Raw genomic sequence first — 11536 nt, forward strand, 5'->3', positions numbered from 1 at the left:
CCACACGTTATGACAACAAACACATGAACATTCTGATAACCAACACCTGAACGTTATGACAACCAACACATGAAGTTCTGATAACCAACACCCAAAATTTATGACAACCAACACATGAATGTTCTGATAACCAGCACATGAATATAAATACAGTCAACACTGGGATGTTATTATAATCAATACCTGAACATTTTGATAATCAACATCTGAATGTTATAATGACCAACACCTGATGATAACCCACACCTGTTGAGTTTTGTCAGACTTTCATCCTAAACCTTTAGTTTGCTCAACAGTGCTGAGTTTCAGTTATCCGTCTAAACCTCTAAAAAACTCTGAGGTCAGTTTTTGTTTCCCTCTGTCAGACAAACATGACAAACTCTTGGTTCTGTGGAGTTTTACCTCTGATGACCTCTCCTCTTGAATGGGATTGGCTCTGCAGGAAGCCCAGCAACACTGAGGGCTGGTAGGTGCAGTCCACGCAGGCCTGGACTGCTTGTTGAAGCACCGTGTTGACTGGAGCCGGACCGAAGTGGTCGGGCAGCTGCTGCACCAGCTTTCCATCGAGACGTGGACCGTATTTACCGTGCTTGTTGACATAAACGCACACTGAGAAGAAAAATGGCAGAAAATGTAAAGTTTTATTAAAAGGACACTCTTATGTAAATTTAATGTTCTAACTCTTTATTTAGTGCACAGGATACGAAGTCAGTTTATGCTTAAATTGATAAAGTAAATTAGAATATTAAAACACCACAAAACTGATGTATTTAGCATAGTTTGTTGAGTTGAATTACAAACCGGATTCCAAAAAAGTTGGGACACTAAACAAATTGTGAATAAAAACGGAATGCAATGATGTGGAGATGGGAAATGTCAATATTTTATTCGTAATATAACATAGATGACAGATCAAAAGTTTAATCTGATTAAATGTAACATTTTTAAAGAAAAATATGTTGATTCAAAATTTCACAGTATCAACAAATCCCAAAAAAGTTGGGACAAGCAGCAATAAGTAGCTGGAAAAAGGAAATTAAGCATATAACGAACAGCAGGAAGACCAGTTAACACTAATTAGGTCAATTGACAACATGATTGGGTATAAAAAGAGCTTCTAAGAGTGTCAGTGTCTCTCAGAAGCCAAGATGGTAAGAGGATCACCAATTCTACCACTGTTGTGCAGAAAGATAGTGCAGCAATACCAGAATGGTGTTACCCAGCGTAAAATAGCAAAGACTTTTATGTTATCATCATCAACCGTGCATAACATCATCAAAAGATTCAGAGAATCTGGAACAATCGCTGTGCGTAAGGGTCAAGGCAACTCTACTGGATGCTCGTGATCTCAGGGCCCTTAAACGTCACTGCACCTCAAACAGGAATGCCACTGTCAAGGAAATAACAGAATGGGCTCAGGAATACTTCCAGAAAGCATTGTCAGTGAACACAATCCACCGTGCCATCCGCCGTTGCCAGCTGAAACTCTACAGTGCAAAGAGGAAGCCATTTCTAAGCAAGCTCCACAAGCTAAAACGTTTGCACTGGGCCAGGGGTCATTTAAAATGGAGTGTGGCAAAATGGAAGACTGTTCTGTGGTCAGATGAGTCACGATTTGAAGTTCTTTATGGAACTTTCACCTGTGCAAATGACATTTGAACTGTTGCTGAGGTTGGTGTCCATCGAGACATGGCCTGTGCTCAGTCTGGTCTCTGGAGGGGTCGCTGGGACCGGTGACACCCCCAAACACTGCTCTACCTGGGGCTGAGCAGAAACACAAACAAACATTTTCTCATGAAATCTCTGGGAGCAAGTTAAAACTGCTGACCTGAAGACAGATGCTCCTCCTGGGACGCCTCACCTTGCCTTTGGGCTTCGGGCCTCGCTTCTTGTGTGGTTTCGGGGTCAGCTGGGGGTCAGGGGTCAGACTCTGCGAAGCTCCGTTTACGGCTGCCTCCGCTGCCGCTTTCAGCAGAGCGAGGGTCTGAGATTTAGGACGCCGGCCTCGGACGCCCTTGCGGACAGGGAGGGGGGGCAGGGGGTTGGGCAGGCGGTATGAGGTCTGCATGGAGGAAGAGGAGGAGGTGAAGGAGGAGTGACGGGCTGCAGAGGTGGAAAAAACTGGGGCAAGGAGCGCACCAGGAAGGGTGACTGGGAAAACAGGAAGAAGGAAAGAAAACAACATTTTTATAAATTCAGTTTCATCTGATGGAACGACACAGAAGCATCTAATGACTAATATTTAGTTTTATTATTTATTTATCTCAAACAAAATTATTGAAACGTTACATTTCAGAAAATGTAATTAATTGTAAAATCTTACTAAGATTTTAGGGATTAATAGTTTTTAGTTAGTGAAAACAAAAGAATAAAACTTCTTAAAATGTCAATTTTATTTCATTAGCATGTTTAAAAACAAAAGATATGATGATATTTCTTAATAAGTTATTAAAAACAAAAAAACAAAAACATCAATCAATAGAAAAAAACACAAAACAATAAAATGTAAGAAAAGTTCTATAAAATTAGCTAAAAACAATAAAAAAAAACAACACTTTATGAAATGATGGATCTGCAAAACTGAAAAATCTGAAGATTTCCAAAATAAAATTTAAAAAGCTGCCATTCCTTGAAGGAATGCATGTCGCCTGCCGCCATGCATGACCAAGTTCGAAACAATGAACGTTCCCTCTGAGTCTGTGCTGAGGATGACTCTCAGCTACTACCACACCAAGTTTTAGCTCAAGTTATGTAAAACCGACTGAAGTTTTTATGCTTGCTACTTCTGATTAGCAGTGGTGGCCATCTTGACTCAAAACTGTTCATCCATTGGTCAATTTTAGAAAGTTTCATTAAAATCCATACCCTGGGTCATGAGATATTTTGCTAACATACAGACAAATATGATCTTTCAAGGCGGCGGATGGTAAGAATGTTCTGCAGACCAATTAGATCAAAGTGGAGATGTTTGTCTCGAGCACACAGCACCACACAAACCAAGATCTAAACACAAACACCTCTGATTGTAAAGCACGGTGGTGGAGGGATGATGGTTTGAAGCTCTAATGTTCAATGGAATGGGACAATAAACTGAACGAAACAAACATTTTGAAGGGTTACTCTGAAGCTCCCTGATGGGTCTCCAAACCTTAAATAACTAAAGCAAAGAAAGAAGCAGCACAATGTAGAGAACTCAGATTACATTAAACATAATTTATTTATTTCTGCTAAAGTTGGATCTAAAAGCTCTCATATCCCTGGACGAGCTTTTACTTAACGACATGAACAAAGTAGACTGCATTATCTCCCACTGTTTCAAATTGAAGCCACCCTGTTGTATTTTTGGAACCAGAGTCTGCACACTCAGGATGTGGGGCGGTGCCCTCCAGAGTCCCGCCCACAGCCCCTCCCAACTCGCTAACCAGCTGTCAATCACAGCACAACATGACTCCTTCTTTAAGGATCAAACTTTTTTTAAATGCAGAAATAATCATCCAGCAGCAAGGAAGGAACTCACAACACAAGCAAAGATCTAGAGCTGAAACAAATAATCTGGAGAGAATTTTCATGTCAGGAAGTTGGAGCTGATCGTTCCGGGTCGAATTATGGACCCGAGTTAATCTGAGTCACTCACTCTGGTTCACTTGAGTCACTTGAAGCAGTCACGCTCCTCCCCCTCTCAAAAAGAAAGAAAGAACGAAATGTGGTGGATGTTAATAAACTCCATTCATTTCCATCTGAGAAATTAATTTTACAATTTCACACACGAATAAACGAACCATCTGTAAATATGGAATAAAAGAATGAAATAAAATCATAAAATGTGTAAATCAAATATGTTAACCAAAATGTCACCTAACAACAAATAGAAACAAACAAATGTGTTTTTTTCTGTGAGTTATAAACCCGGATCAGTGACCCGACTCATCTGAGTCTGAAGCGTTTCTGGTGACTCCGCTTTTTTTTTTTACAGCAGGTCCACTAACTCGTGGACTTGTTGGCAGTCTGACTGAGGACACGTAGGATCCGGGTCAAGTGAGACCTCAAACCTATGGTTCATGGTTCAGTGCGAGGATTCAGATCATTAACCCATCTGCTCACAAGGTGGAGGCGGGGCCTAAAGATTGCTCTGGAGGCAGTCATCAGGGGCGCTCGACTTTTGTGGCTTCAGCACGGTTCTGTTTTTTGCTATGTCCATCCTTTAAACCCTAGTTATTCATAAATTTTACTTGGGCTCTGAAAAGAATTATTAATTTATAAAATAAAACATTTATTTTTGAATGAAAGCAGAAGGAGACACTTTCCTGCCAAGCTGTGATCATGGTGGAAGTCGGAGCAGAGAGAGAGAGCGACAGCCATCTCCTATTTCAATAACAATGTAAAAGCTGGGTGAGAGTGGGGGTCTGAAAGTGCACGCTGACTCTCTCATGGTGGGGGGGTTAAAGCTTTCATCCCGGCCTGCTCGACTGAGGCAACACGGGGCAACGATGAAAAGCTTACAGTATTCTCTGAGGGGCCAGGCGGGGCCACGGTGAAAGACACTTAATTGGAAAACGAGAGAAATTTGGCGAAGAAAAGCGCAGCGCCTCAACTGGGACAATAAGACAGAAAGACATCAGAGACAGAAGACATGAATGAAAACAGAAATTTACATTTTAATTCTTTAAAACAGATCTAAGCTGGAATCTGACCTGACAGCTGGCACATCGTTTCCATATGAATGATTGATGACATGTTCTTCTAAATATTAGCTTCATAAATCACATTTATGTAAACCGATTAGGCCTAGCAATCCTTAAAGTAATGCCTATCACCCGCCACCTTTCCTGCCAGAGTTTCAGACAAAGAATAGAGCTTGCAGCACACTTCATGAGATGCAAGACATCGGTTCTGGTAAGACGTTTTTCACGCGGACATTTTATACTGAAAAAGAAACAGCTGAAGAGAACTCTGTAAGCTCCTCCCACTGCGGCAAATAAACTAATAAAATATAAAATTAATGTAAAAACAAAACGCTGGGACTGAGGTTCTGCCTCAAGTGGAGGAGGTCAAGTATCTCTGGGTTTTGTTCTCAGTGAGAGAAGAATGGAGCTACAGACGGACTGGTGCAGTATTGTGGAGACTGTGCCAGTCCGTTGTGGTGAAGAGGGAGCTGAGCTGCAAGGAGAAGCTCTCAGTTTACAACTGGGTCTGCGTTCCTACCCTCACCCGAGGTCCTGAACTGGTAAGGATGGACCCTGGACGCCTCCCTAGGGAGGTGCTCTGGACATGTCCGGCTGAATACAGAACAAGACGATGGATGGACAGAGAACATTGGCAAAATGGTCACAAAGAGACCACCACTATCAGCATAAATATGTCCAGTAGTTTGAGGGATTTTGCTAACAGACAGGGCAGTTAAAGTAAAAATAAGATGCTCAGAGTCTTACACCCAGTTTAGGTCAACTTGTGTAAAAACAGACTTAAAAAAGACATTTATGTCTTGGTTAAGACTGCTCTTCTGTGGCGGCGGCCATCTTAATCTAAGTCCAGTCGATCCAGTTCTGTCCAGTCACTTGTGGACATTCTGCCAATTATTACTGTTTGAAAATTTAAATAAAATCTGTTTTCATTCGAGAGATATTTTTCTGAAAGTACAAACAGATCAACACACAAAGACACAAGTAAAAAAAAAATATTGCCCCTTTTGCCGTCTGAGGTGATAATTAATATATTCCTATAATTGACCTCCATCCAGCTCCAACTGTGACATCATCATGATAATTTGTCTTGTTTTTCAGCTTTACACCAGAGTTTTAAGACGCTGACACACCTGCTAAACTAACTACAGTGGTACTTGAATGTTTGTGAAGCCTTTATCATTTTCTCCATTTCTGCATCAAAATGACCTAAAACATCAGATTTTCACACAAGTCCTAAAAGCAGATAAAGAGAACCCAGTTAAACAAATGAGACAAAAATATTTTATTTGGTCGTTTTTTTTTTTAATTGAGGAAAATGATCCAATATTACAGATTTGTGAGTGGTAAAAATATGTGATCCTTTGCTTCCAGTATCTGGTGTGATTATAGAAAACTCTATCCCAAACTTTCAAGCACCACTGTAAATAAATCCTTTCCTAAACATAACGATTCAGAATCTTCCTGGACAGGACGCTGCTTAAACTGAATCTGAAATGAGCTGAACCAGCAAAGTTTGGGTTTAGCATCCACAAAAAGAAATATTTTACAGTTCTTATAAGTGGATCTGCTTCGAGTGGCTTTGATAAGCTCTCATTTTGCAAAATGCAAAGCCTGGACGGTAGTATATCGTTTCAAAAGCCATAAAGTCCGTCTGTCACTCAGCATTGACCCCCCCCCCCCCCATCATCACCGCTGCAGGCTGATAACTGCCTGAATGAAGCCTCTAATCTGTAGCAGTGAGGATGCAGTGCCCCAGTTCCCACAGAATAAAGATTTTACATTTATTTAGTCGGACTGAGGAAGTTTTCACCTCAGTCCAGCTGTCGGCGCCAAAACTGCAGGCGGCACGATACCAACGGTGCAACGAGAATTAAACACAACTTATACAGGGTAAAGAAAACTGGCAGCAATAAACTCAAACGACGAACTGATGAAGAACAGGAAACAGTAAATTATAATGAAAACATGGAAAAACAGAGGACTCTTCAAAAACATTAGTTTGAAATGACTGAACGTGTCTGAAACGTCACCAGTTTGTTTTAAAGTCCGAGACGTCCTGACATTTGTTGAGGGCGTCAAAGTGTTGGACCACGAGTTGCTGCGCTGTGTAAACTGAAAACACAACGCCTCGACGTGCAAAACTCACGCGCACAAGTTTGATTCACAACAGAACATAACAATCAAGTTCTGAAACATTAAAAATATATATTTAATGTGAGCAAAACGTCTGTTTATAGTTGTTTCGGCTCCATGTCACCTCTTCTAACATCAGGCTGTGGAGGACCAGGACCTAAGGAGACCAGCTATTGGAGGTCTTGGAGGATCTGAGGAGACCAGCTATTGGAGGTCTTGGAGGATCTGAGGAGACCAGCTGTTGGAGGTTTGAATGTTGTCCCATTCTGGTCTGATGGAGGACTAGCTGTCCTTCAGTCCTGGATCTTCTCTACTGGATGGGGCAGATGTTTTAAAACCTGCAGATGTTTTCCTGCACTGATGGAGTCTTTCCAGATGTGTCAGCTGCTCGTACCAGAGGCACTAACGTACTGTAAGCTGGATCTATTTATTTATTTACAGTTTTTTATTTACACCAGTTTTTCAGGTCTTGGAGAACCTGAGGAGACCAGTGTTGGAGGTTTTGTCCCATTCTGGTCCGATGGACTCTAATCTACCATCCTGGATCTTCTCTGCTGGATGGGAGCAGATGTTCTAAAACCTGAAGATACTTTCCTGTAGTGTCAACTGATCATACTAGAGGCACAAATGTACCCCCATACCATCAGAGAGGCAGGGTTTGGACCTGTGAGCTGATATCAGGTTGGATGGTCCCTCTCCACTCCTCCTTAGCCCAGCGGACCTGGTGTCTGTGGTTTCCAAACAGAACTTCAGATTTGGACCCATCTGACCACAGAACAGTTCGGGACTTCACTTTGAAATGAGCTCTGGTCCAGAGAAGACGGCAGCGGTTCTGGATGATGTTCACATCTGTGAACAGAACCGGAACCAGACCTGGTTTTAATGCGGTGGCCCCTGAGGGCCTCATTCTTTGAGCTCAGATTTCTACAGATTCTTCTAATCTGCGGATCAGATTATGATCTGGAGATGACGGAGATTAAAGTCTTTATTCAGGAGCTTTATTCTGAAATTGTTCCTCTAGTTTTAGACGGAGAGCTGAATCTGTGCCCATCTTTACTTCTAACAGTCTCTGACGGACCTGCTGATAATTCAGCTCATCAGTGACTAAATGTTCCTCCTGGTTCTGATCCGGACCTTTGACTTTACCCTGGAATAAACTCTTCCAGACGTGTTGCTGACATCAAACTCAAACACGTTCTATTGTGATTTATTACAGAATGAAAAAGAGACAAAGACATTAGATTATAAATTTATGCTGAGTGTCAGACAATTTTAGTTTATGTGAACACCTTACCTTTGATAAGCTATCTGCCTGATTACACAACAAAAATGAAAAAATAAAAATAACTAATAAATCTTCTAAATTCCCTTTTTTTTTTTTTAAAGAAAAATAAATCAGAGTAAAACTTAATTAACACATCGATCGGCAGTGAAACAGACATGTGGTTCTGATCAGGACTATAATATGATTCCAGCTCGACCCGATGACCCGTGAAGTCACCGCCTCGAGGAACGTGTGTGCGCGCGCGTGCACGTGTGCGCATTAATGACAGAATGTGTCTGCTGTGTGGGGGAGGGTCTTCAGAGTTCTTTTCTCATTTAATTATGTTTCCTGCACACACACACACACGCACGCGCACACACACTTCAACAGTCTCCAGGTGTGTAACTCTGTGCAGGAAGCAGAAAAGGGAAGTTACTTAAATAACTTCAGGCCATGATGAAAGAACAAACTGGGCTGCCATTCTTTCCCATCAGTCAACGGAACCGACCCGCTCCCTCCAGTCATCTCCAGAACATTCAGCAAACCGGTCCTCGAAAACAAACCATGAATGAAGCAACTCTTGAAGGAGTGCATATCGCCCGCCAACATTTTACAGAAAGACATTGCCCGTTCTGTTAGCCCTTAAAGTATGTGTTGGAGATGACTCTCAGCTACCACCTCGCCAAATTCCAGCTCAAAACCCATAAAACTGACTGAGTTACAGCCCATTATGTGTTCGCTAAGGTCAATTAGATGAGGCGGCCATACTAAATCTGGTCAATTCCAAAAGTTAATCAGTTGTTGAGGTTCGACCACTGATCACATCCTGGTAGTTTCTTTAAAATATGTCCAGCTGCTCATGAGATATTTTGCTAACAGACACACAGACACTTGATTGTGACGCTCTAAACCACATGCAGCCATGCTGTCAAATTTTTAAACCACCTTACAGCCAGTCCCCTACAATTAATATTACACAAATGAAAACTATAATAAAAGTTAGGCAAAAAAAACAAAAAACAATTAGGCAAAAAAAATTGTTTTGTAAGAAAACTTTGATCTAATCGGTAAATTTAGTCTCTTTCATGTTTTTAATCAGAAACTCCACAAACAGAGCAGCTTCCTGGTGAAGATTTCAGCTTTATAAGAGCAGTTTTATTTATTAAAAAAAAAAGTTTATTAAAAATGCTAAAACAATAATCCAACGTGTCCGAGCGCCTCAGCAGCTCTTTTATGGAGGAACAGAAACTTTGCACCAACGACGCTGAAGTTTGAAATTCACAATCAACCTATTCATAAAAATAAAAATAAAAACAATGAGAACAAAGAGACAAACGGAAAGTTTGTCCATCATAAAAAAAAACTATAAATAAAAACAACCCGACTCACCAGGAAGCGCAGAAATTGTCTGCAGATGTCACAATTAAGGACTTGGCTTCCTGTTTGTCTTCCAAATGTCTCATTCCTGTCTCCCTGTCCTCCAGAGTAACGTCTCCTTCATCTGGAGCTCCTCGTCTGTCCTCTGTCTCCGTCTGTCCCTGATCTGTCCCTGAGCCGTCCCAAAACAAAGCCCTGCTGCTGCAAGATGCCCTCACCAATGAATGAGCAGGAGGAGGGGGGAGGCGGGGAGGCGGGGAGGATGGGCGGAGGAGCATGGGGGAGGAGGGAAGGGCAGATTTGCATAGAGGGAGGGGGGGGGGGCGTTAACTGTTAATAACGTTATCTGTAGGACACATCGACAGCCGGCGTCAGTCACCTGCTCCTCAGGAGGCCTCTGGCAGAAGGGGGGGGGGTCAAAGGTCAAACTGGACCAGCAGTCCTGACTGAAACATAAGAAAGGAAAAGTCCTGGAGTTCTGCACTGAAACACCAACACCCCAGTGACCCAGGAGGGGTCAGTGTCTGCGTAACCCGACACCACCCAGAACTCAAACCAGTCCCATGCCAGCTGAGGCCAGGGACGATGTGGAGCAGAGCTCGGAGGAGAACGAGGACTGGGAATCATTTAGAGCAGAGTCACAGCTTCTTTATTTGTCATACGCACCACATGTGGTGCATGTGGTGGAAATTCAACAGGCGGCTCATGGGCCACTTCCGGCCCGTCAATGAATTCATTAATAAAAAGGGGGAAAAAAATGAAAACATCCGTGAGAGACTTTTAAACAATCTGAAACATCAAACATGTCGCTCAGAGAGGTAAACCTGGTATGTGCCAGTTAGAGTTGTTCACGAACGATTCATTCAAATGAACAAATCTTTTGAGGGGACCAACTGAATTGAATCACTTCATTAACCGATTTGTTCGGTTCGGTTGAGCTCAGCGCGAGCGTGCCGGTCGGGAGTGGAACTTCCGCGTTCTGTGACTCACTCGTGACGTGAATCTGAACGACACAGCGGCGTGCGCCATGCGGGCGGGGAGGGACTGTTGTTGACACCTGAGCGAATGTGACGTGATTCATTCACTAAATAAACTACATGCATCAGTCTTTATAATAATGATAAAAGAAAGCGGACTCGTGTTTACGTTTAGTGAACGTGCTGCCGTAGCGTTGTCACTTGTGGCGCGAACATAAGCTACACAGAGAGGAGACTCTTTCAGGGAGGGCAGAGGAGTGCTTCATTCAATGAACGTACTGCTGATTTGCACATAAGAACACAGAGAACTACTGCTGAGGAGTGATTTGTTGGCCTAGTACTACGCTGGAGTGGCTCTGTGTCGCTCACTCGTGTACTGCATGAATAAACTGCATGAACAGTGAATGAATCTTTTCAACAAATCATTTTAACAAACTGATTCTAGGGATTCAGTAAAGAACTGCCATTCCCATCACTAGTGCCCATCTCAATTTTCAACATTTTTATGAGCATACAGAAGAACACATTCAGAAGAGCCCCCACCTCACTGAAAACACTGATACAGAAAACAAGGCCCGGCTAGGCCTCCCTCTGAAACATCATTCTTCAGAGAGAACACGCTCTGTTAAACCACTCAATACTTTCCCCCTTATACGTACCGGGAACAATCCTGGTGTCAGTTTACAGATGATAACAGAAACTTTAACATGAATATCAAAACAAAACTGAACAGGACATAATCGAGAACAACCCATTTCCACACTCAGAAACATTGTAAACTGTCAGAAACTTTGTAAGCAGTCAAAAACGTAAACTGTCAGAAACAATGTAAAACAGTCTGAAACTTCATAAACAGTTAGAAACATTGTAAACAGTCAGAAACATTGTACGCAGTCAAAAACATTGTAAACTGTCAGAAACAATGTAAACAGTCAGAAACAGCATAAACAGTCAAAAACATTGCAAACAGTCAGAAACACTGTAAATGTTCAGAAACATCGTAAATGGTCAAAACATTGCAAACAGTCAGAAACATCCTAAACGGTCAGGAACATCGTAAACAGTCAGAAACACCATCAACAGTCAGGAACACCATCAACAGT

General features: G+C 42.1%; 1 protein-coding gene across 1 annotated transcript in view; it reads right to left on the reverse strand.

Annotated features, from left to right (window-relative positions):
* scml2 (Scm polycomb group protein like 2) overlaps positions 1-11536 on the reverse strand; it is a 28184-nt gene that overhangs the window by 8659 nt on the left and 7989 nt on the right. The window contains exons 7-9 of the mRNA XM_037690258.1: positions 1862-2151; positions 1641-1764; positions 403-609 (exon numbers count right to left, since the gene is read on the reverse strand). Of these exons, the coding sequence (XP_037546186.1) occupies positions 403-609; positions 1641-1764; positions 1862-2151 (621 nt within the window). The remainder of the gene's footprint in view (positions 1-402; positions 610-1640; positions 1765-1861; positions 2152-11536) is intronic.

Source organism: Nematolebias whitei, chromosome 2, assembly GCF_014905685.2.
Source record: "Nematolebias whitei isolate Nwh7 chromosome 2, NemWhi1, whole genome shotgun sequence".
Taxonomy (NCBI): domain Eukaryota; kingdom Metazoa; phylum Chordata; class Actinopteri; order Cyprinodontiformes; family Rivulidae; genus Nematolebias; species Nematolebias whitei.